This window comes from Neopsephotus bourkii, unplaced genomic scaffold, assembly GCF_033783945.1.
Source record: "Neopsephotus bourkii isolate Nb327-2 ecotype Australia unplaced genomic scaffold, CSIRO-AGI_Nbou_v1 NB_948, whole genome shotgun sequence".
NCBI classification, from domain to species: domain Eukaryota; kingdom Metazoa; phylum Chordata; class Aves; order Psittaciformes; family Psittacidae; genus Neopsephotus; species Neopsephotus bourkii.
In genome coordinates this window covers 42,848-70,233 of record NW_026901442.1, presented here as the reverse complement: position 1 = coordinate 70,233, position 27,386 = coordinate 42,848, and the positions used below count along the sequence as shown (strand labels likewise).

Genomic DNA, 27,386 nt, shown 5'->3' with positions numbered 1-27,386 from the left:
ATGAAGCTTTTATGAGACTAAATAAAGATTTAAATCAACCTGCCTGAACTTGCTGTTCAGTGTATTAGAAGCATTAACAAGATCTGTTTTCGTGGGGGGTTCAGAAACTTCCAAAGCAAGCTAAATAACAAACAGGGTATGAACTTCTTGATCCAGAAAAGCTGCATTTGCATACAATTTGAGATAAATAAATGGAACAGTTCAGTATTTTTTCTGGTATTACTTGATTGTTTTGTAGCAAAAGGTGGGGTCTACAGCAAAAAGTCAGGGCGCATTGCAATTTATACAAAACCACACAAAAATGGAGTTACTGGAATGCTTACTAAGGAAATAAAATAATTACATTAACAGAAACAGTATAAAAAAAGTTACCATTTTGAGTAGCAGCAATATGTGTCCCATGTCAGTTTCAAACTCCCCAGGAGTAATGGTACACTTCTATGTTTCTTTTGTTACTCTTTTATTATAGTTGTTGCCAAGAATTTTATTAAGACACATACTAGTTTAAAGTTTAAAAAGGTTGCCTAGTCCCAAAATTCTCAAACGATTGTAATCACACATACCAATTCCCATCCTACTCCCACTCAAATTGCCTGGGGATAACTGATATGCAAATATTTTACGTTACAGTAAGAGACACAAAATGCTAAGGCAACAGATGTAAATGTGTATGGTGGACATACATGCAAGCGAGCCCAGGCCAGTGTCGCATGTTAAACCAGCTTAAACTAGCTTGGTACCACACTGACTGCCTTTGTGCCAGCAAAAATGCTTATGTGATCTCTTAACCAGACTGTAGGTCTCTTCTGGTTTAAAGTTTTAGCTGGATTAGTTCTACAACATACTCCTTGCACAATTACTTGACAAAGGAAGAAGCATGTACTTCTCCATCTCTGATGTGTGAAGCTGTTTTTTCAATATATGTTTTAAATTAGCTTGCTGTCAAAATTATCAGTTGTCCTATTTCCATGTGTCCTGGGTTCAGCTGAGAAGTACGACAGGCCATGGGTATAGACCAGTACCCATGAATTTTCTTGTTGAAAGAGAGAAACATAATGTACGTAATCAAATTTAACTTGAACTAAATATAAAAGCATAGGGAGCACAGCTTCTTCAACCAGAACCATGTCAGGATGTACACAAAAACATGCTTTTTGCAACTCTTCATGGAAAGGTTGTCAAGACTCCTAAAGTAACAGCTGTGTTACAATCAGAATTTTGCAGTAGAGCACTTCTTTGTTGCAAATGCCTGGACTGGGCAGTGGGAGGGAAAGTTCTGGTATGTGATATATGTGGTATCCTTTCTCTAACAGCTGTGTTGAGTATCTATTTAGAGATTAACTAGATCAAATTCTAACGAAGGTTTCAAAGTAGTTTACAGTGGAGGATAGGCGTGCTTTTTACATGTCAGCCTACACATCCCCAAGCTGCAAAATCTCAATTTCCAAGGAGTTACCAAAACCCCTAACACTTTCCCACTTAAATGTTAAAAACACAAGTATGAATGAATCTCCCCAATAATTCCATCCCCACCTGAAAATTAATCTTTGACGCTAATGGAAAGAGTGAAAGAATTTTCAGACAAAAAGAAAATCCCTATCTTGTAAAAGCCTTACTAAACCAAGAACTAAAAATAAATACGCCAAACAGTCCTTAACTATTACTATTAAAAACAGAAATGATGAAGTTTTGTTTTCGAAATCTGGAGCAGTGGTAAAAAGTCTGTTATAAACAGATTTGAAAAAGAAACTTTACAACATAACAAGAAGCAGCATATACAATGATACAGAGAACTTGGTATGCTCTGGAACACAGACTAAAAGTCTTCAAAAACCCAAATAAACACCAGAAATTCGAACACATGCAAGTGCTTTTCACAATCTCAAGTAAACCCAAGGAAGACACTCTAACAAGCTGTAACTGAAGTGTTTTGCTGGAAGGACACTGAGAAATCCACAATGGATCCCAATATCAGAACACTTAGAAATAAGTGATACAAGACTTCCCACATAATCATGTATGTAGGTGCATCAATGCATCTACAACACTTCCAGAAGTTCATTTTGTTGTCTTCCTAAAAATTTCTTAAAAAAAAAAAAAAAAAATCTAGTATTCAATTGTGTCATTCCAAGACAGTGCCATCACAACATACACAGTCAGTGTTTACCTTCAAATGTATTACTTCTAACGTTATTGTCCGCATTGGTTTCCAAAGGAGATCATTCTATTTTGAATCAATTTTTCAAAAGCTTCGATATCAAGTGTTCAGACATAAAACAGCATCTGTTATTTTAAAAGTAACTCATTTAACACAGCACTTACCTGTGCAGTTTCTGTCATTTTTTGCTCAAAATCAGATTTAAATGCAGCATATTTCTCCACATACAGTTTATAGGTATCTGTAGCTTTTTTTGATTTAACTGCTGCCTGCAGATCAGTGCAAAAAAGTGTCAAATGTCACACATACAATCTGATCCAAGGTTTTTAAAGACACCATTAAAAGAAAGCCTAGGATGATCTATAAGGGGAATATCAAAACAGTGAAATGTCATAACAAACTTTTACCACCAAATAACTCCGATTCAAGCTATTATGGATTTCTATTCAAGCTATACATAAACCACATAAAACGGTAACAAGGCAACTACCTGATTTAAATCACCTCCCCTTATCAGAAATAATGAATTTATAGAATAAGTATTTTGAAATCAAAACTAAAATGCTGACATTAACTAATTAGTTCTTTTCAAATATTTAGATCTGCGACAGAAAACAGGAAGAAAGCCAGACCAGAATTCAGAGCAGAGTTATTTGTGGAATTCTGAGAGAGTCAGAGGTTTAGAAAAAACAAAATAAAATCAGGAAGGCACAGTTATCTTAAAAATACACACAGAATAACAGAGCCTGAAAGTGCTTCACTGTTTGAAGAACATGGATCCTTCAGGCATTAAAAGGAGAGCATGACAGGTTGTATCAGTCCCATAAGTTACTTTTCCTGAATTTTACTTCAGGATTCTCACTCTTGTACATTCACACAAGGGAATGACTGAGAAGCAAACAGTCATAATTAGTTTCCCAAATGCCATTTACTATGCTGAAATTATAAGGTGTTCTCTGAACACCTGCTTTTTTAAAATAATTGATGTTTTACAATAAAATTATTCCAACTTTAAACATTAAAAAGGAAATGACCAGTTAAAAGACTTCAAAAGTAAGTTTCTTCATAAACCATTACGTAACCCCAAATGCATGGATTTTGAAAAAAAAAAAAAAAAATCACCAAAAAAACCCAACAAACCAACAAAAAAAAAAATTCTGTCTCTTATAATGTTTAAGATGAGTAAAATGTGACTGTTATGTGCTGAAGAGCATCTACAAAAAACAACTACTCAGCAGGCCAGACAAAATGATGAAACACGTGAACCTTGTATGATTAACTACTAATCTCTTCTGAAAACAGGACGTGTTTATTCTCAATTGGATGCAGCAACTGCTAGAACTTTTAGCAGATTTACCGTAAGAGAAAGTATAAGGATCAGTCAAGAATTTTTTGTCAAGTCACTGTAAATAGAGAAGTTCACATGTCAGAGAACAACAGGAAATTATTACAAGTTAACACTAGCTTTCAGTTGCAATGAAAATTGCAAGGACTCAGATACCTCCTCAGATATGAAGTATTTCACTACATATTTCACCTTATGATTGGCTCTTACCATATTAGTGCAGATTCCCTGCTTTCTGATAATTATTCTGTTATTTTGATAAAAAACATTTTTTATGTTGTGCTAAAATTAACAAGTCTATTCTCTGCCAAAGTTAAAATAAATGAATACAAACATTTCTGAAATTACAAGTGTAAATCTGAATAAAGACATGATTGAAAGAGGTGATGGTCATGGCTACTTGCTCCCGCTGGAAACATTGATCAAGTGCTTTCAGAGCATTCAAATATGGACTAACCATTCAAACTAGGAAAGACATAAAACAGAAAAAAAAATGGCCTTCACCCACCAGTGCTTCCTCTTTCTCCCTTCTCACATAGACATCAGACTGAAACTTTTTTTTGTATCCAGCTGAACAAGAATAATGTTACAAGTCAACATTTCCTACTGAAAACTTTCATTCTATTTACAAGAATTCAGAAAAATTGTATTTTGAACAGACTGGCAGGAAAACTTCTGCCAACCCACGTATTTCTGATTCATGTCTAGAATCCAACATTGACTGTCATTGGAGACAGAAGCTAGAAAAAAAAATATCTGGCTTTACATCAAAAATAAAACATTCGGAGCATGGTCAACAAGATCACTTTTGTTATCACTGAAGACAATAAACAGTTCTATCTGGTCCTTCAAGACAGGATTATAAAAGGCACTAAGATCATTCTCACATGAACAGAGTCCTGTGAAAATCATGTAACTGAAATGGGAACAGGCAGAGGCACCATGATTTAAAATGAGAAGACACAGAGACAGGGAAACATGACCTATTTCCTCTACTAATTTCCTGGAAACAGGAAAGGTCAAGGGAGGGGTTCCTTCCCTTGTACTCTGCACTGGTGAGGCCACACCTGGAGTACTGTGTCCAGTTCTGGATTGTCCATTGCAAGAAAGGCATGGACATACTAGAGAAAGTTCAGTAAAAGGCCACTAAGATGATAAAGAGGCTGGAGCACACCTCCTATGAAGAAAGGCTGAGAGAGCTGGAACTGTTCAGCCTGGAGAAGAGAAGGCTCACAGGAGTTCTTATCAGTAGTACAAAGAACTGACAGGAGGCTACACAGAAGACAGAGACAGGCTTTTTTCACTGGTGCCCAGTGACAGGACCAGAGGCAATGGGCACAAATAGAAACACAGGAGGTTCCCTCTGAACATCAGGAAACATTTTTTTCCTGTGGGGGTGACTGAGCAATGGAATGGGCTGCCCAGAAGGGTGGTAGACTCTCCATTCTTGAAGATACTCAAAAGTCATCTGGACATGGGCAACTGGCTGTAGGTGGCCCTGCTTGAGCAGCAAGGTTGGACCAGATTGACCTCGAGAGGTGCCTTGTAACCTCAGCCATTTTGTGAATCTGTGAATAGATCAAACTCCCCAAAAAGCCAGCACAGGACTAAATACAACAGTAAGATACTCACCCTTAGGTTTCTACTCCATAAAATTGGAGTCTTTTAAATTAGCACCAGAAGCAACATCAATTTGATTTTCTTTTTAATGGGCCAGACTTCAGATACTGTATAATTAGCTACTATGTCTTACTGAAGGGTGAACATCCCTCTACTCTTCAATAAAAAGAGGACTGAGTACTTCCATATTTACCCAAGGAAATTTATCCAAAACCATAACAGATGCTGAAACACTTATACACAACTTCTGTAAAAGCCAATAAACAAAATTACCATATGATGCAGGTATATGCAAAATAATTAATAAAACTGCAGTGCAGTTTGAACAGATAAGGAAATGTGAACAAAACAAAACAAAATATCATGCACATTATGAAATAGCCACAATTACTACTTTTTACTGTTTTCAGCCCTTTGTGAGCACTTCACTCACTAATATGAGGTAGTGAATTTGTTACTGATTGACAACACAACGGATTAAATTAAGATGCCACGGCACTACCTTATCAACTTCTCTCTGTGTTGCTCCTTCCTTTTTCAAACGTTCATGTTCAACACACTTGGCATTGTAGTTTTCCTTTGATTTCTGTAAGGCCTGAGTGATACTTTGAATATTTTGCACTGCTTCCAGTGTTCCTGAAACGTCTTCTTTAGTCTGCCAAATATCACATGGTTGTCAAAACCAAACCATTTTAACGTTACCAAGTCATTGGACATGCATAAGAAAAAACTAACAACCTTTTTATAAGCTTTGATTTGTTCATCGCCATATTTGTGAACTTCTTTTATTAGCTCTTGTAATCTCCGCACAAGATCCAAGTGGCAGCTTGCTAGTTTTTCTGTTGAAGTTTTGAAAACATCCCAAACCGGTGCAAATGTCCTAGATTAAAGAAATACGAATTTTATTTTATTTTTTAATAGTGGTAAAGTACAATTGATAAGTTTCCACAAGTTCGCTTCTGTTTCTAAACCAGAAACAAACAAAACCCTTAACAACTGCTATAAATCCTTATTTCATGTTTCTGATGTACTTAGAATCTTATCTACTGACTTTTTCCATGTTTAAAACTTTAAAGCATTGATGTTCAAACTAACAACAGTGATACTGATAGAGAACCTCTGAAGAGCAGCAACAACTGGTATCAGATTATCCACTGACAAAAGCTGCCCACAATTCTGGCTCCTATTGCTACAGATAAATAAATCTTAGATAAGAAGTCTGAGTTCTTGTTGGTATAAACTTTCTAATAAAAAAACACTTATAAATCATTCCAGTTTTTAAAAACACGACTCCATGGGTAAGACTTTCATTAAACTATGGAATAAATCTATTGAGAAGTCTCATTCTTAGTATCTTTGAGGACAGAAATGACTCTCCAGAAAGCAGAAAGAATAGAAATAAATAAATTTACTGCCACATTTGCAGACCATATGTTCTCTCTATCATAGGCTTGGAAGCATAGGACAGAAAGTCATGTCCTTCATTATGCTGAAAGGAACTCAACCTTAGACAGAGAAACAGCTCCTCCGTGTTTGGGCTTTTTTGGTTTTTGTTTTGAACTGTGAATAAAGAACTGCACTGTCTTTGTTGTATATATAGTTATATGATACTTGCATGGTTACTGAAGAACTAACAATCATTGTTAAAGGTGGCAAGGTTGTACCACCTTCAACTTCATTAATAAAATACTCAGAATCAAACTTGATTGATAACATGTATGCAGTTATTTACTTATCTCTTACATACACCTACTCACCCAAGTTGTGTATAATTGCTTGCTGATTTGGCTAGTTTTGTCATTGACCTTGAATATGCCTCTTCTATTGTAGCCCTGTCAAAGAAAAACATTAAAAGCATAATCAAAATTTTGAAGATATTTGAAGTCAAATATGCATCATAAAGGTGCAAATCAAAGGACTTTTTACTTAACGATCCCCTCAAAAACCATATGCAAAATCAGAAGTATATTAAAATAAAAAGAAATCTAAGAACCCAGTAATAGACTATTGCAGGGAACAGAAACAAATAAAACGTAGTAACTCAAGACTTGAAAAAGATGATTCCTTCCTTCCTATACTCTTTGCTCTTCCTCTCTGCCTTTAACACTATTTAGAAACAGTTAGAACAAAGTGACATAACAATTAACTGCCTAGCACTGTCTAAACACCAGAGATACACAGAACAACAAAATCAAATATATTTGTAACAAAAACATTTAAATAAACAAACTGATTTTTTTTTGTTTGCTTAAGTTCTTTGCATAAATGTATCTGAGTTTGTAAAACTGAAATTAACATGCAATGTAAAATACTGTGTTCTACTGTTTTCACTCATTTTTAAAGAGGGTTGTCTCAATATATTCCAATCTATTCTGGAAAACCTCTTCCCTACACAAAGTTTCGGGATATTTTCCTGCACTCAAACCCACAATTTTACTTGTCTCTTTGCAGATTCAAAATCCAAAGACCAGCATAGATATCTTCCTTAGAACCTCTGCTGGGGCAAACACCAGGGAATAGCAGTCACACACAAAGTGTTACAGGAGTGACTCCCTGCAAGTTCTTCCCCATCAACCTTGCTTATTCTGGTATTGCTAAAGTAAAGATACACACTATTTTAATTTTCTGTCCTTAATCAACATTCAATATGTAGTGTCAACTGAGATTTAGAAGCATCCTGGATTCGAGCAGAAATTGCCTTTTCCTGAAAATGCAAAAGCTTGCAGCAATTTCTTTCCTGCTTTACTCTATCTGGGGGGAAAAGAGAGAGGAAAAGAAACGGAGATTAAGAATTCATGCCTTTCTCAAGTTCTAACTTGACCACTTATGGCTAAGGCAGAAGTTTTTATTTTTCCTTCACAGCAACATTTTGCAACCAAAAATATGAAACAAAGCAGCGGTAGTCACCTGAAACAGAGGGACATGTATTTAAACCTACTGAAATTTGAAAGTAACTATCCAGTCAGTTGGACAACCAACTTGGAAATTAAACTGTAAAATGCAGCAACTAAATTAGATTTTAAAGGTCATCTACAAATAACTGAAGTCATTTGCCACAAAAAAAAAGTCAATTAACTTTATCCTCCTTCTATATTTGCATATATTTTAATGATAAGAAAAAGTTTAAGTTTCCAAGGTTTGGAATTCTTGCTCACTGTGCAGGAACTCGCATATATGCACAGACACCCAGAAGATAGAGTGATTATTTTTTTATTATCATGATGAACAATGTATTTTGGTTAATTATCAATAGCTTCTATCAATGTGTTCTACATTTCATAGGTCTGTGCTTCGCCATCCCCCCGTTTAGTTAAATGGCCATATATGCATTGACAGTTTCTTCTGATCAAGGAAATTCTTTTTATGACACTTTCAGGCAAGTGGTGCAGAAAAACATTTGAAAAACTTGTGGAAAAAAGCCAACACAATACCTATTAATTTCCCACCTGTGAAGAGTGATTTCTTACACATAAAGAATTGTGTGTGTGTATTTAACACCTTAAACTCGTTGACAGTATTAAGACATTAACTTACCAGTATTTAAATAAATATAAAAATAAAAGGGGGCAGCCCAGACTTCTTACATTTTCTCTTCTTTAAAAAAAAACTACATGCTTTATCAAGAACGTAACAAAGATACCTATCTTACAGCAGATAATGTGCTCCATTCAAGACTTATCAACACTGAGCAAATTGCTTGCCACAAAATTCACTCTTTCAGATGACATATTTCTGAACCAAAGACCCAACTGTCTCAGTTCTTTTAGTACTTGACCATTAAGAGGTATCAAAACCAAAACAAAAAGTGAAACAACACTGTTGAAAATGGAATTGGTATCAACTAAACCGACACAGCCAAGAAGGAAAACTTCTGCTCCTTCTAAGGATAATCCAGTTGGAACAGCAGATATACTATAGAAATAGTATATTATTAGAAACACATTTCAAACTTTTTTTTTTTTTAGATGAAAAATTCTGCAATTTCAGAAGGTTCTTACAGAAGTTTTGAAAGAAAAATGTTTAAAAAAATTGTCATTTCCCACACTCTAAACAGTTTTTCTGTTTTCATTACTATTTCTAAGGCTGGAGAAAAGAGAACAATAGACCTTTCCCCAAATAGGCTGCACACAACCAAAACACTATTCTCAACACCGCAAGTGACAGAGACTGGCTTCATACAGACGTGTCTTTTGTGCCCTATGCAGTCTGCACATCCAGACACACTCCACCACCTTCCCTTTCTGAGATCACTTCATGAAAAGAAACCCAGCAATCCTGACCAACCAGGTGAGTACTGTCAAACAGTACATACAAAGATTAAGCACTCTAACTTGTTAAAAGTATTATCACCCACTCAGACCTGTCTCTACCTATCCAGCAGTTTTCAGTTTTCACTCAGGGCAAGCCACTTTTAAGGAACGATACTGAAGCCTTGTCAAATAAATTAAAATGTAGCACCAAGATTCTAGTGAATTTCAGTCTGTTAATGAGAAATGAAATTTTCCACATATTTTAACAAAAAGGCTGCTAAAAGGCTACATCTATCTTTGGCACTTTCTATTCACACACAAGAACAGAAAACAAATTTCTTGATCTCTCACTGAGCATAAAGTGCTCATATGGATCCTCATGTCGTTAGTCTTAAATATCTTTAGTCTTAAATGTTATTTAAACTTGTTTAGCTGGGGAAAAATAAAGGTCTCATTTACAAATCACTAGAATGACTTAGCAGAAACTTCAGCTGAAACACTTTTAATATGTGGAGAAAGGTCCAAATATTTTACATATTGATTGCAAAGGCACACCTCATTTAAAATTTCATTTGGAAAAATTTACAGAGTGAAAAAACCCTAGAATACCACATTAATTTTTGCTAGGAATTTTGTGTAGAATTACCTGTTAAGTTTTATTTATTCACTATAATCAAGCAAAGAATACAAGCCAGATATAGCATCATAAGGTGCTCTCTGGAATCAGGAATTCTTGAAACACAAAATTCCTTGTGTTGAGTAGTCCTTCTAAGAGGAGACTGTCCATCACACATGCACTCGAACTCACCTGTTTCTGGCTCAGTTGAAAGATTTGTCATTTTCCCCAATTCACTTTGAAACTATGCAAATGTCAGTGCAACAGAGTACCTGTCGTGGTTGTTAAACTTTGTGGAAACTTAAAATAAACTCTGTTAAGATCTATCTGAGACCAAAACTAAAATGTTGATGAAAAATTCCAGGAAACAAAAGCTGCTTTGTGGGACAGCTTTACTGCAAGAAACCTTCACTGAAATAGGTCTTCAATCAGTCTCTTTGCAAGACTTCTCCTTGTGTCATCTGGTGAGACTAACTGAATCAAGACAAAATTCTGAAGCAGACATACAACTGATTTTGCCCAGAATGAAAATTGTTTTGTTAAATGTAGCAGCAAGAGCAGTCTTCTTTCACTGAACAACTAAACCCAGCACTAAGTCATCTGTTTTGGAAGTTGTGACATTTGCAGATTTCGGTTCTCTCTTTTCAACCCCATAGAGAAGAACTTGTGTTATTTTCTGCATATTATTTTCTTGTCCCTATGTATCACTCCTTTTTCTTTTAAAAAACTTAGTTTCTCATCATCTTGAAGTATAATTTTTAAGATCATATGAGCAGTTGCTAATACCTTTATTTTACATCTACGGACAAAAACTGCTAAAAAGCCTGATAAAGTCTGCTACTTTGAATTACAGCTTTTCTTCCAAACATGAAGAAAAGTTGGGATTCATTTAAATAAAGTGTTGGACACCTATGTGGCAATTCTAGGTTTTTACTCGTTTTTTTAATTAAAACCTGAAAAATTAGAAGTTTGTTATTAACTGATACGTTAAGAGTCACTGTTCAGTTCAAAGTGAATGTAATAAACCTAGATATTCTTGTAGGATGTAAGACATATTTTTAAATGCTCATTGATTTTTATGTATTTTGCATGTTACTACTAAACATGATGATAAACTTAGATAAAAAACAAAACCAGCATATTAAAGAGCCAAGATTACCAAGGATGAATGCTCACCTTTCTCTTATAAAGTCTGCTAAGTCTTTTGTTGACAAATGTCCATGTTTCATGTTGTGATAGAGGACATCAAAGCCATTGTTCCTTTCCCCCTAAAGATAAATAAAAAGGAAGTATAACTAAGAAACACAACATGCCAAAGCAATTACAAAACAAAATATAGAACCTATGCACTGCAATAATTAAGTTATATGACCTGAATGATTTCTAATGCCTCACCTTTTTACCAGACGCCATTAGCTCCCTTCAATCCTCTATATGTAAAACAAACTAAAACCATCTCAGCAGCTACCACTACCCTTCTAGTGACAACTCTTCTACTTCATATTTCTAGGTTATATTCATACCCATTTATTTTTAGATTTCTGCAGTTCTTGTATTCTTTAACTTCCCATGTTATTTAACACATACTAAATATTGTACTCTCTCTTCATTCTCTTGTATCTTTCATTATTTTCCTTCAATTAGTCTTCAGACTTTGAGATCACTGGATATCCCACTTCCCCAGTTCTTCACACTTCATTGTATCATTTTCTGTTTTTTGAAAATTGGTCAAAGAACCCCCAGAAAACCAAACAACAAAAACCAAAAAAACCCTAATCTCATCCTTCTCACAGGTATTCTTCCCTTTGTGCATTCTTGAGGTCAGTTTTAAAACAAGCATTTTTCAGTAAGTTGTGCCTCACCATAAAAATGGAAACATTGCCCTCATCACTGATAAATTCAGCCATCTTATCACCTCTGGCACTGTGGTGAACTTCCTCCAGGCACAAGAAACCAACAATAGAAATTAAAGGAAGGCAAGGCATGGCACAACATACAGCACTGATCCTAGGAAAGTCCTCCTGTCAAGCTATCCATTTACCTCCACCTAGCTGCTACAAAAGACACAGAAGCATGCCCTCAGCAAAACTGCATGCATGTTCAGAGTACAAGGGAAAGAAGAGGGAATAGGATAGAATAGTTCAGTTGGAAGGAACCTACAAGGTTCATCTAGTCCAACTGCCCGACCACCTCAGGGCAGACCAAAAGTTAAAGCACCTTGTTAAGGGCATTGTCCAAATGCCCATTAAACACTTGACAGGCTTTAGGCATCAACCACCCCTCTAGGAAGCCAGTTCCAGTGTTTGACCACCTTCTTGGTAAACAAATGCTCCCTAACGTGCAGCCTACGCTTCCCCTGGCACAGCTTCCTCTTGCCACTGGATCTCAAGGAGAAGAGCTCAGCACCTCTCTCCACTTGCCCTCCTCAGGAAGCTGCAAAGAGCAATGAGGTTACCCCTCAGCCTCCTTTCTCCAAACTAGACAAGATCGGAGTCCTCAGCCATTCCTCACAGAACATGTCTTCCAGCCCTTTCACCAGCTTTGTTGCCTTCCTCTGGATGCACTCAAGGACCTTCACATACTTCTTAAAATCCTGGACTTTTCACAGCAGCAGTTCTACATCTCCAGTGAGAGAAGCCTGAGAATTTGGTCACACACCCCTCACAGTATTTCTGTCCCTTCTTTTCCGGAAAAGTTTGTTTGTGCAGCCACGAGGTACTCCTGATTAAGGAAATTATACAGCTGAAAAATAAAGCTGTATAATAAAGGCAAATAAGAACAAAGATCCGTGATCCAGATCACTATGAGGACACAAACAGCTGCGCTGGTTTAGCAGAAGAGGTGGGAGCGAAGAGCAGGCGGCAGGCAGTGACATGCCAGTTTATGTAAGTGGAAGCAGCAATGGGTGGACAGAAGAACTTTGTAGGAGCCACAGTAGTAGGCACACTTCTGTGAAGTGTTAACTGCACTAGATAATGCATAGTTAACTGCACTAGATAACTGCATCAGTCAATAATACAGCAAGTTGCCTTAAAGGGTACCATGCACAGACACATGAATTTACAGATAACAGATAATGGAAGGCCATTTGATTCACATTACTAGCCAGGATTAATTGCTTTACTTCTTTCAAGCATCAGGGAACACAAAACCAAACAAAAAGAAAAAACACCTATAAGATCACAGTTCCTAAAGCTGCAGCAAATTCTAACCTGAAAAAGTTCATTAAAATGCAGATCAGTTTGGCACAAATGCAATTACAGAAAGGTCTCTTAAAACTACAAGCAGAACTAAACTGAATATATGAAAGTACAGCAAACTAAGCAGACCGCCTACTGAGCAAATCTTTTATAAATTGGAAAAATAGAAGGATAAGAACACCAATTTGTAAGAAATGTAATTTTTTTTAATGTTGTCTTACAGTTTCAAAAACCAGTTTAAACAGCTTAATTCCCACCTATTTTTCCTTGTAGTCTAAAACCCACAATAATTTTAACCATTAGTGCACTAATAAGTAGCTTATTATTATCTTCCTGTATTTATTCAGTATAAAACCTGAATGCCACCGCATCACAAAAATGCCAGGATAATCTGTAATTAAGACCTCAGTAATATTTTCAGTAAGAATAATGACTAAAAAAAAAGTTCTTATTTAACTCCTCCAAAGCTCTTACCATACCCAAATTTGGAGATAAACATTTACAAGTAAGTGTCAGGCTCTTCTTCCAGATAACTAATAAAACTCTCCTTTAAGAAATGTTCTTTCCCTTTGCCTTAAGGTGCTTATTCTAGCTAAATCAACACATCTATCAAAATGTGCTGAACAGAGACTGCTTCTGAACTTTTCATAATGGGAGCTTTAATGGGGAATTTTCTACTGGAGCGCCATAAATTTCCTGTCACTTTAGAAACACAGGAAGAGCAGCACAGCCATGACCCAACCTCTGGCTGCAGCCTTCCTGATAGCTGATAATCTGTCAGAAATGTAACTTTGCAGACCTTTGGAGAATGAAATGAGCCAAAACAACGAATTCCCATTGTGACCTTGTTCCCTATCTGTAACTGAAGGTTACTGCAAATGAACTAGAAAACTTAAATTAAGTGGAAAAATTAATCAGTCCTACCCTTCTTCCTGACTTCACATAGAATAGCAGAAAGCACAACAGAGAAACAGAACAAATACTTTTCTCAATTAAAAAAAAAAAGTCCCCTGAAAGCCACATCTTTTATACATTTTCAGTAGTTATCAGAGGCTGAGAGGCAAGGTAAGAAAAATATTTAGGTTTAAACAAAGCAGCAACTCCAAAGAGGGCTCTGAGATTGGAGGGCATATATGGTTTAAGCCTGGCAGAAGTAAAAGGCATTTTTTCACTTGTGAATATATTGTCAAATGTAGCTTCTCTTACCAATATCAGGCTCTACCTATAAGAACAAATATCTAGACTTCAAAACTGTTCAATAATTTACATGATCAAGAGTTCTGACAATAAACCTGATTTAAATTCTATAAATTATGTTGTTTTCTACTTGTGTTTGGAGACATATGTATACTCATGTCAAATTAAGTACGAAATCTCAGTGCAGAGAGCAGACGTTTTTCTTCTTACGAAAGCTGTATGTCCTCTCCACAACTCCTTCATTCAATAGTTACATTCCTGAAGAGTAGCTCAAGAAATTCATGTAATAAGCTCCAAAGTTAAAGCTCTGTATTTAGGATAAACACAGAGATGTATGCTGTGGCTAAGAGAAAAAGTAGCTCAATTTACAAAATAAGTAAGTATTCTCTTACATACACATATACCATCAACACTATTTATTTGTGTTTTGATTGCTTTTCCTCTACACTGCCCCTCCCCACACACATTGTATAAAATTCTATACATGGAAATTGTGTGTCAAGCCAATTTTTCTTCATGAAGTGTTTTTACCTGCTTCTTCCTGGTGGCAACAGTAACAACTGGGATCACTAAAAGCCCAGTACCAGCCCACTCAAAAACAAATGCGGCATGTGGCAGAGGGAATTGATAAGACCTTCCACTCCCATTCAGAAGCACTGCTATGACAGATAGACAGTGAAGTCAGATGCAGATTCTTCTAGAAGTTGCATCTTGGAGAAAGCGGAACCTCTGTTGTGATGCATAACATCAGGTTCTATGCAACAGACTTCCAGGTAAGCTTGAAACGCTATTATGAATGTCATTTTGCAGGTGAAACACTATTAAGGATGATCCTGTTATCACTCCACAGAAAACAACTGTAAAATTGTGCATGAGAATGCAAAACATAAGTGGTTACCTCTCCAGATAGGCTCAATTTAATTACTTAAGTTCATTAGCAATTTTCTCCTTTTGCCATAAAGCTAACAAAACTCTCTCTTCAGAAGCCGGTGCTCTTGCTGAGTTTTCCCATTTTATACTGCCATGAGAGATTTTGTCTACATAATATAGAGGACCCTGACAGCAAGTCATAAGAGGAAACAGGACTTCAAATATAAGTAAACACTTCACTTAAATAACCCTATAGGGAGGCATTACTGGCCAACCTTGAATACAAAATAAAATCACAGAAAGCATGGGCAGACAGTCCTTCCATTTACCTTCATAAGAACTAACTGCAATGATCTCCTCATGGAAATGAAAGTAACAATGTCAGCAAATGTGAAGTCAGAATTCAGCATTTCCATGACTTGTGCATAACAGGAAGCAGATTACAGGAACTCTGTTTCACTGAGCTAGTTAACAGACTTTGAAAATTCTTAAAAATAAATTTGTGTGCTGCATATAGAGATGATTCTGAATTTAAAGGCTACATTTGGTAAAGCAGCAACTTCCAGGCAATCAGAAGGAGTACATATTTCCTATGTTTCTGCCAAAATATATGAGTGCCAGCTCTGTCGCTTTGGACTAAAACCATTCAAATACCCTCTACTATAGCAGTGCCTTTTTACCCAGTATAAACAAATGTTTCTCCATTATTAAAGTGATTTTAAAGTTCCCATCATTGGTCAGATATGTACTAGTTTCAAGAGCATGAGAAGCAAGAAAAGAACAGCTGCAAATACTGTTTTCACAGCAAAACTAAGTATATGACACAATAAAAGTGCCCTCCAGGCAGGATGGGGAAGAGAATCAAAAAAATATAAATCCCATGGGTTGAGGTAAGAACAGCCCAGTAACTGAAGTGTAATATAAAACCACTACTATTAATAATAATGATAAGGGAAATAACTAGGGGAGAGATAGAAAACTAAAAGGTGAAAGGAATAAAAACCAATAAACACAAGTGATGCACAATACAATTTCCCCACCCATCAACTGATAACAGCAGCCAACTGGGCCTTCCAGGTGACACCTCCCATTTATATACTGGGCATGATGTGCTGTGGTACGGAATACTCCTTTGGCTAGTTTGGGTCAGGTGTCCTGTGTCTGCTCCCTCCTGGCTTCCCATGTCCCTCCTCACTCTCAGAGCATGAGAGACTGAAAAGTTCTAGATCAGGGTAAGCACTGCTTAGCAACAACTAAAACATTGGTGTGTTACCAGCACTGTTCTCAGACTAAAGCTGAAACACATCACTGCACCAGCTACTAGGAAGGAGAAAAATTACGGTTACAGGTGAAACCAAGACAGATGTATAAACCCATTTTCAATGCTCTGAAAAACATTCTTTATACTGCTGTTCTGTAATCCGGTTTCAAATAAACAGCATGTGCTTCATCCATTCCCCTTAGGCAATTATTTAATTTTATGGGCCCCATACACATGAAAGTACTTCTGTACTTTATATACACATATATATATAATATATAATTAATATATTGTTATATTTTCAAAAGTTAGCTATCAGTAAATTTCAATTTCAATTTCTGTGTGTCTGAAAGAGCTACTGAAAATTGGGAGTATTGAAACATGGAAAAAAGCAGTCACCTAATGTTTACACAGACACAGTTTCTTCAGTACTGGAAGTTTTGAGATGTTTGAACACAAAAGAAGGCAGCAATTTCAATTTCCTTCTTCCAGCTTCAATAAATTAAACAAATATAGGCTCCAGGAAAGCTCTACATATATGAAGGGCAGATATTTTCCTCTATGTCTAGATAATTAAAAATATTTTTTGAACATGAAGATGGAAAGTTGCCAACTCATGCTAGATGCACGCAGGCAGAGGGAGGAGACTAAATATTGCACAACAGCTCCCAGAAACTGAACATCCACCTCTATGCCAAGCAGAAAAATAGCACTTTGTAAACATACAAATGGAACTCCAGATACATGCTTGACAAGTCTCAGTGTCACTCATATCATGTAAGTGTGTAACACAACACGTCTTACACTTACTAGAGCAAGCCTGTTCACAAAACTAAGATTATTAAGCCTGGATATCACCAGCCTTTACATGTTACAAAAGCTCATGGGAAGAATGGCTGTGAAGAGGATTCCTTTCTCAAAAGCTGTAACACAAGAAATTAAAAAGATAAAATAAGAGGAATTCACCAAGCAAATTTAAACATGTATTTTCATACCCCAGGACTACTAGAGTTACCAAGCACAGGATTACAGAGAGACCTGTTCCAGCTATACATGAAATTTCCAATAGTTTAATCAAATTAATTTAAAACACTCAATAAGTTAATGATGATTGGTCAGAAGGGGCTATTCTTGTTCACTTGACATAGCTTTAACACACAATTAACAAATATATCACCTGCACCAGCCAGTGTTCCCTTTAAATTACATCACCGTTTTGATGTAGCACATACATAGCAGCAAGCACCCAATGTTTTATGACAACATCCTAAGTAGGAGTTGGGAATGTTTGGCCACCTGACTTGCATGCCTAAAACTCAGTCACAAGAATCAAAGCCATTTATAGGCTGTGCTACTAGTTAACAATTTTTGATACCACAAAAAAGTAACTGTATCCTACCAACTTTAAAAACTTCCTCTCTGGATTGCTGTGCTCAATTAGCAAGACCCTACCATTTTAAAGCAACAGAAAAAAATTTCGAGTGACAGATCTCCATACTTCAACTTTACAAATCGTGAAAGCAGTCTTGTTTCTGATCTCTTACAATCAGTCAACAAACAGCAGGTCCATAAAGCATCCAGATTTCTTACATCTAACAACAACGACAACAAATTGCAACTACTAATAGACTTTTAAAAGCAGTACAAGACAAAGGTCTCATTATAAGCTTGAAGTATAAGGTTGAAGACTATTACAACAAAGAAGCTAAGATTTGTTTTGTTTACACAAACACTTTTGTGAAGTTCTTAAAAGGCAGCAGCCCCAATAGTGTGCAAGAAATTGATACACATTCACATGTCATTCCCATCTTCTAAAGAAATCAGTTAAGTCTTTCAAGTTTTGGATGTCTTATCAATTACAGCAAATAATCAAATCAAGGGAGCATCCTAGAGCTCAAAATGCAGACTTTCGTTTCCAAAGCACAATTTCAGAGGCAAACTGGTGGAAGCACGTACCTCAAATTATTCACTATTATGTTTTGGAATAATTTTCATATCATAGAAAGTATAAGCATCCCATCCCATAGATGATAATTATTCCGAAGTTTCACACAATACTGCCTTTCTTTTTCCTTATGGATTTCTTTTCATTATTTTTAGTCATTATGCATTCAATACATTTTAACAGCAATCTTATGATTTCCATATTAACTTTTTTCTCAGAAAAGTCTTTGATTTCAGTTATGGTAGTTGTGCTTTAATCTTTAGGATGAGATTTTCCAATGAAAACATGTTAATTCAATTTTATTTTTATGAAAGATAAAAAATTTCCATATATTAATAGTGATCTCCCACCCTGGGGCTTCAAATTAAGTGGATCTCTATGCCATGAGAGCAAATCTAATATCTTGTTTCATTAGCTTTTAATATTCTGTTGAAAGCAAAACTCAAAAAGTCAAAATTAAATACAACGCTGCAAACAGAACATGAAACCCGGCCTGAGCTATGCTTTATAGTCAAGAATAGTACATTGTATTCACGAAATTAGTTTTCCTGAAGCATTAAGGACAACTGTTGCTTCCATTTTGTTTCAGGCTCAACAAATACCCATGTTGGTGTTTCCTTATTGCTAGAGATGCACGCTGAAGCTTAAACACGCAAAGAAATAGCAACATTGTAAAGAGCCCAATGATTACAAGAACGCTTACTTTAACGTGTCAGACAAGCTACAGTGACAATGAAAACAAGTTGTCATTCCATGTCAGTGTTAATAATAATCCAAATCCGTATTTTCTATTTTCTCCATATATCTCTACCCACTGGAAAAACATCTACGTGTGCAGAAATGATTGAAAGACTGTGTTTCTAAAGCAGACTGTAACGCCTGTTGTTTCCCTAGCTGACTCCAGTTCAGGCTGTACCTTCTGACATGCAGATACAGACAAGTCCACCGGTACAAAAGCACAGAGCTCCGAGCCGCAGCTGGGCGTCTGCGTGATACCACTGTTAAGTTGCTACAGTCGATGCTGTTCCCCTAGACAACCGCACTGTTCGGGAGGCTTAACGGGGAGAGACCGGACCGCAGCCCAAGCCACATCCGCGCACCGCGCTGCTGCGAAGGCGAGACCCTGAGCATCCCCTGCCCGGCTCCCGGCGGCCCCCCGTCGGCCCTCCCCCAGGCACCCCAAGCACCGGAGGTGGGCCCGGCCAGGGCCAGGGGGCGCCGGTCCCCCAAGGCGAGCTACTCGGGCGAGGTTAGCGGCAGAGCACACAGGTACCCCGCTTCACCCACGGGTCAACCCGCCCGAAGCGAGCCGTGGCGGCCACCGCTCCCCGCCGCGCCTCCCGCGGCAAGGCCCAGGCCCGGGGGTGGCGTAAGAGCCGAGGCTGCTCCCGCAGGCGGAGACCCCAGCTGCACCAAACCGAGCAGTGCCCTGCCCGTTCCACCCGCGGCGCGGCCGAACATCCCGCAGCGCTTCCCTACCCAGAAGCTCTCCACGAAGTACGCCATCATCAGCCCGCAGCCGGTGAGCCCGGCCCAGCCCCTGCCGTCGCAGGCGCGGAGACGCGACGGAGGAAAGGGGCGCCTCCGCGGCGCACCGCCCTTCCCGTGACGGGACAGCCACCGCCTTCTACACGGGCCCGCCACCCCCGGCCGCGCGTGCGCACAACTGCCGCCGGCCCCCAGCGGCCTGCGCAGGCGTACGGCGTGTGTACACGCTTGTGTGTTCCCGAACACACAGGCGCATGCGCAGCCAGGCGGCGCGCGGCGGCCGCTGTGGTGGCTCTGCTGGGCCGCGGGTGGGGCTCGGCAGCGCCCGCTCGCGGCGACGGGTGGGAGGCCATCCGCTGAGGGAGGGCACCGCGCTCGGCGGGAACACCGCCGTCGTTGCAGCGGGCTAGGGCCAAGGACGTGTAGTAAAATCGTGTTCAGTGACCAGGGGTGCAGCAGAGCGCAGGGGAGAGATTCGTGCTGTTGGAAGAGGCCAAGCGCCGTTCCAGCCAGGGTCTCAGAGCAGGTAGTCCTTCAGACTAGTCCTGCTGGGAGCCTTGTGGATAAACTGCATCATATCCTCCCAGCTGCCTGCTCTCACAGGGCTTTACAGTCCCTGTGGCGTGCTCCTAAAAAAAACGATGCTCTTCACCTAAAGCCAGAGAGCCTGGAGAAACTCTTTGCTTCAAGCATTCCTCTTCAGTTGAAGTTCAGTTTCCAGACTCTCATTTGCTTGATGTGTTAGCCATTGGGATGGTGCTGGTGGCTGGACCAGAATACAGCTCAAGTGCCATCTGTGTCCAGTCTGTACCTGCCATGCTGCTTTTCGGTGGCAGTATCTCAATATACTACTCATGGCAGAGTTGGCACCACTGGGCTCTTTCTGGGCACCACAAGAGTTCCTGTTATACGTTGGTGGGATGATTTGTTGCCCAAGACAGCAGTTAGCTTTTCATTGTGGACTAAAACCAGAGGGCCAGGTTTCACCAGTAATGTGAAGGACTGCAGCTTGCCATCCTTTGCAAACATGTGGTAAGCACTTTATCATGGCTTTGTCAGCACAAAGCTTTATCCAAGGTACAAAAAGTAAGAAGCTGATATTCTGTTCTGGGTGTTCAAGGTCTTCCCTTCCCATTCATTGAAACCCTATCATTTCTGGTTTGAAAAATCTTGCCTGACTTAATACCAATGTCCTTTGGCTTTCATTCTCTAAGACACTAGGAAGGCATAGAGCAGAACAAGGCATCCTGCAGCATAGGTACAGTTATATAGAAATCCACTTTGATAGGGATGATGATCAGGATCAGTAGCTGTGTTCGTAAGGCACACTGGAATTCCCCACAACAGAATTTACTTCTAAGGAGTGAACTTTAACTCCACATGCTGTCATAAAATGAGCACTACCAGCACCAAAGGACTGTTTTTAAACTTTCCTATACATGCTTCACGGCAATCTTGTCTCTTATCCATCAAAGTAGCACGGGCAGCTCTGTTGACCCATGCTTCTTTGGAGACTGCTCCTGGTAAGAAAATCCTAGATTACTGATTACCTTGCTTTATGTGCTGCTAGATATTATGTAATGAGCACAAATGAAGAATGGATCAGTCCATGCACTTTGCCAGTGCCATGGCAACATCAAGTGAGTGTTTCCACAGATTTTTAATCATATTTCTTGCATAGTACCCAGCAGCAGCTCTTAGCAAGTACCAGCACACAATATCTCACATTTTAATTTAAAATTCAGTGTAAGTACTTGGAGCTGTGATGAGGAGGCGATTTTATGTGCTGTGTCAATATTGAGCCAGTTTATTCTAGAAGCTGGCAGACTCTAAACAACATTCACATGAGGTCTTGAGGTTATGGGACCAGCTATATACAGTACCAGCTATATACAGCCCGACCAAGCACCGACCGATACCTCCTCCAACCCTGCAGTCCACTAGCCCTTCCAGGTAACCCTCTGTTACCTCCTGGGCATGACGTGCTGTGGTATGGAATACCTCTTTGGTCAGTTTGGGTCAGATGTCCTGTCTCTGCTTCCTCCCAGCTTCCCTCCTCCCTGGCAGAGCATGAGGCTCACAAAGTCCTTGGCCAAACCAAAACATCATTTTTATCAGCTCTGTTCCCAGCCCGAAAGTCAAAACACAGCACTGCACCAGCTACCAAGAAGGAGAAAAATGACTGCTACTGCTAAACCCAGGACACAAACAAAACCCCAACAGCACAAAAAAGGCCCAACAACAACAACAACAACAACAAAAACAAGCCCCTCAGAAGACTGAGATAAAAGCCACAAAAAAGAATCCAAGATGTAGGAGCTAACAGCCGCCAAGTAAACTAGAATTTTTCAGCCTGGAAAAAGACAACTGAGAAAGAATATGAGGTAGAGAACTCACAAGTAAGACTAGAAGAGGTGAGTTAAAAATGAAAAATACCTCCTAGTGAATGCCCAAGCTGAGATTTCAGTCAAGCTAGAACGAAGGGGAAACTGGACAAATTTTCAAGGCTTCCCTAGAAATTCTTAAAGGATCACTAAATACAAAATCAATGGAATATCACTCATTCTGGAAGCCCCTTGGTCTGCAAGTTAGTGAAGCCTGTTAGAATACTTTGCAATAGTATCATTTTTGTACTTCAAGCTTATGCTGTTTCTTGGGTATTGGCTGCCAAGGACAGGACACTGGGTTAGGTAGACTGTTTGTCTCAGTACAATTGTTCCATTGTTCTCCTGGTGCAAAGGGGATGGACAGAAAGGAACAGAATTTTGATAGCCATCACCTCACATTTAATCCTGTATAATAGAACAATTACCATTGAATATTTTCTGCAGTGTTCATGGAAGACCCATGTAGTTTTCTGGATTACTGATTTTTTTCAGTGGAGAGTTAAGAAAAAGCGATTCCTCTCCTGTTTTTGTCATCTACATGGTTGTAGATGAAGAACCACAACACAAACCTCACCGAAGGGGTTTGAAGAACTTAAGAGATTTTTTGGCCATACAAGTTACCAGTTATATTTCACAAATATTATCCTAATTTTTGAAAAATTATGCCAATTGTCATTAGTGTGGGTTGCATACATGTTAAAGGAGTTGTTCAGCTCAGGGTTTCCCTTTTGGAAAAGCATTCCTGATTCCTCAATGTATTAATCCTCCCATGTTTCCAGCTTCTGGTTTTATAAGTGTTAACATTAACTTATTTTCAACAGTCTTCAAAAGGGTGTTCTTTAAAAGTTAAGTTCTTTTAAAGGGTGTAGATCATCTGAGATGCGGTATTGTATACACTAAGTTGTTACTTAACTTGACAAATATGATGCTTATACTACAAAATATATGTAGTCTACATTGCTTCTAGGCTACTGGCATTAATATGATTGACAAATAAAGATTGTATATTTTATTTTAACTTATAGTAACTAAGTCAATTTGCCTTCTGTCTTAGACATTCGAAAATGGATTAAGAACTCTAGGTGAAAGAATTGAATTTAGTTATTAGTAAAGCACTTGATACATGAGGCTACAATTAAATACACTAAATATTTTAAGATGAACAGAAGAATAAAGAATCCAAGTAATTGCCAAAAATAATTTAATTACATTACTTAATATTATAATGAACTGCCAAAAAGCTCTTAATTAATTAAACTTGAGTAAGAAACTGATTCAAGTAAGATTTTAACATGGCACTTTATTTTTAAAGAGAACCTAAAGAAGCAGATGGAGGTGGGGCCATTTTATACACTGTATATGTATTTCATATACCATATTGAGGATGTCGTGGAAAATGCATTTTCTTTCTTTACTGTCTTTATTAAACTAACTACCCAAAGAAGCTTGATTGGTAAACAGGAATTGTTGCTGCCAACTGAGGTATGTTCCAAAGATTATGAGCACCAAAAGGAAATAAAAAAATCCAGAGCTTTTTACCAATGGGGAGGAGGAAGAGGAAGATAGTGAACTGTTAGCAAAGTCATTTAACTTTGGTATGTAGTCAGGTTACTTTTTAGGATTTAAAACATATTTTAAAAAGCATTATGTTCTAACCAAGCAATTGTACGTGAACGCACACAGACATTACCCAGAAGTTTAATAATTTACTTGCTCATGACCTACACGTCACCTTCATGACCGGACATTTATTGCCTTTTTGTACAAAAAGTGTGATGAACTCCTATAGACAGAAGTTGAAGCTATAATAGTTTAGGGGAGGTATATTTGAGTAGGAGAAAGAGATTATGAAATTAGCAGTAAATACAGCTAACTTGAAATATTTATTCGAAGGGTACTGACAATTCTCCATCACAGTCTTAAGGCAGGCTAAGCACTTTTTGTAAGTATATGTAAAAACTCAAATTGTCTGACAAGACAACACTGTTGAGATTATGGACTACATTATATATATTTTATTTATATTGGATTTATATTTATATATGGATTTATATTTATATATGGACTACATTATATATATATCTTCTGGGTAGCATGGATGTTTCTAAAGTCCTCTCTGAGTTTTAGATAAGCAAAAATACTTGTGCACAGAGTTACAGGTAGCCATATTTATTACAGTAGGAGATAACTGATTTTTTTTCAACTTGGTTCGATACCTCATCAAAGTTCTTTCAAAGTTAGTGATGATTTCTGTGTTCTGTTGAAGATTGACAGCAATTTTTAATGACAATTTTCAAAATCCCTGGAAGAATGTATGCCATTAGGCTGCTTTATCTGACTCACTATATATCTAAATGCACAATTCTACTGATCTAGTCACCAAGCTAGATTGCATCCCATTCATTACTTCGATCAGTTAAATTATGAACCCAACAGGATTGTTTCACAATGAGTCACTTGGTGCCAATACTCCACCTTCATTACTTCTCTGCTGTGTTGCTTCCAAAAGTACATGTCATCAAATTTTGGTGCTTAAGGCCTTCAATAAGGAGAATGGGGATATGCAAAAATAAAATCAGGTAAATCTGCCTATGGGACAATACTGGAGAAAAGGATGCAACTATCTTACTCACTTATGCTAAGGTCTGTAAAGAATTAAAGAAAATGAATACTTGAATTCTTACTTTTTCATGTGATTAATCTGTTCTTCCAAAGTATTTCTACCACTAGAAGGAAAATGTACATGTATATACATGCCTAGGGTTAGCTGGGACTTGGTTCCAAAATATTTATTTGATCATGTACATTTCAGAATGAAAAATATATATGTAAGACAATGACTATCAATTTGTTAAGGAGAAAAAAACCCATCACCATGTAGGAGGACTCAAAATTTCCTTTTGAGATAGTAACAAAGTTAAAGGAAGACGCTGAAAGATGCCTTGGGTCAAGATGCAATTGTGGGAAGAAAAATATCACCTCAGAATTTAGTTTTAAAACAGTTCGCTTTTTTTTTTTTTGTTTTGTTTCTGTTGTTAGTTTCAAAAGCCATCTATCTTTTTTATGGTCTCATTCACTATGTTACATTTTTCAAACTATGGAATCCTTCAGTTTCTATACCTGCAAGCCACCCCTAATCAAATCAATGTGAATGTAAACCTGAAAGATATCCTGAGAAAACTGCAGATTAAATATGCTATACATGTAAGTGCATTCCTTGACAGTCATTTCAAGGTCTGGCAAATTAACATCACTTTTCATTGCACACAGTGCTTTACCAGAGAAACAAAATTCTATTTGGCATTTTGGTTAAGCACAGGGGGTGCAGAGAGAAATCATGGAAAATTTAAAAATATTGAGATCAGTTACAGTAATACTACAGTAGTTACACATCCAAATTAACTTGTATGCTGATAACACAGTGAAAGACTTTAAGTTCCCCTGTATGTTTAATAAAGGAAATTTGTGGCTATCTTTTATCAAGAGGCAATAAGAAAAGTTAAACTGGGTAAAACTGTCAGCATAAAATGTTGTATTTGACATGATTTATTTCCATATTTTAAATATAAATTGAGGTTCAATAAAAATTATTTAAACCTGAAGCTACAAAATAAATACCTAAATTTTCACTTTTCTAATTCAAATGAAAGTCTGGCAAAAAAGAATTGGTGTCACAACCCCCCTTCAAAACTATGTTTCAAAAAGAATTCCTTATATGCCATCACTTCATAGAATCATAGAATAGTTAGGGTTGGAAAGGACCTTAAGATCATCTATTTCCAACCCCCCTGCCATGGGCAGGGACACCTCACACTAAACCATCTAACCAAAGGCTCTGTCCAGCCTGGCCTTGAACACTGAGAGGGATGGATCATTTACCACCTCTTTGGGCAACCTCTTCCAGTGCCTCACCCTCCTCACAGTAAAGAACTTCTTCCTTATATCTCACCTGGATTTCCCCTGCTTAAGTTTTAACCCATTACCCCTTGTCCTGTCACTACAGTCCCTAATGAAGAGTCCCTCCCCAGCATCTCTATAGGCCCCCTTCAGATACTGGAAGGCTGCTCTGAGGTCTCCATGCAACCTCTTCTCCAGGTTGAACAGCCCCAACTTTCTCAGCCTGTCTTCATATGGGAGGTGCTCCAGTCCCCTGATCATCCTTGTGGCCTCCTCTGGACTTGTTCCAACAGTTCCATGTCCTTTTTATGTTAAGGACACCAGAACTGCACACAATACTCCAAGTGAGGTCTCATGAGAGCAGAGTAGAGGGGCAGGATCACCACCTTCAACCTGCTGGTCACGCTCCTTTTGATGCAGCCCAGGATATTTTCTGGCTTTCTGGGCTGTGAGAGCACACTGCAGCCGGCTCATGTTCATTTTCTCATCGACCAACACCCCCAAGTCCTTCTCCACAGGGCTGCTCTGGATCTCTTCTCTGCCCAACCCATAGCTGTGCCTGGGATTGTCCTGACCCAAGTGCAGGACCTTGCACTTACATGTATGTGCAGCATAATTCCATCTACTTTCCTGTGGGCCAAGGGGACAAAAAATGTGTGTTCAAGGAGAATGGGAAGTAACAATGTAGGAAATAGTGGTAGCAGAGAAACATGTTCATGTATCTGGTTAAAAAAAGTTGCTTAATCAAAGACGCATGGACAGTAATGTGATTGGGTGAAAGGGCATGTGATCAGTAAGGTCATTGGCTGGAGATGTGCATGGTGTGCGTATGGAGGAGGAACTTTGCTTCGTAATGGAAAAGTACCGAAGGAGCTAACTGCTACTAACTACTAAGCAGAGTACTAGAAAAGCCTGTGAGCTCACTCAATAAACGTCTTTAGTTGCACCACAACTGGATTCCGTGCCTCATACGCCACAAATGGTGCCTGAACAGAGACATCAGTAGGAGACTCATAGAGTCCAGACTGGTGGAGTAGCCTGATTGAACCAGGGATTACAGAAAGATTATGTGCGCCCATTGCCTACTAGATAGGTGAGCAGTCAGGAACCTTGGGAGGAAGCTACCCGAGGACCAGCAGCACAGTATAGAGA

The 27,386-nt window shown here is 38.3% G+C and overlaps 1 protein-coding gene across 1 annotated transcript in view; it reads right to left on the bottom strand.

The window, feature by feature from the left end:
* The window catches only part of FCHO2 (FCH and mu domain containing endocytic adaptor 2), an 85,704-nt gene extending 65,596 nt beyond the window's left edge, over positions 1-20,108 (bottom strand). The window contains exons 1-6 of the mRNA XM_061358599.1: positions 19,942-20,108; positions 11,166-11,257; positions 6,881-6,955; positions 5,862-6,003; positions 5,626-5,778; positions 2,323-2,427 (exon numbers count right to left, since the gene is read on the bottom strand). Coding sequence (XP_061214583.1) covers positions 2,323-2,427; positions 5,626-5,778; positions 5,862-6,003; positions 6,881-6,955; positions 11,166-11,257; positions 19,942-19,971 — 597 coding nt within the window. The 5' untranslated portion in view covers positions 19,972-20,108. The remainder of the gene's footprint in view (positions 1-2,322; positions 2,428-5,625; positions 5,779-5,861; positions 6,004-6,880; positions 6,956-11,165; positions 11,258-19,941) is intronic.
* Between the last annotated feature and the right edge of the window lie 7,278 nt (positions 20,109-27,386).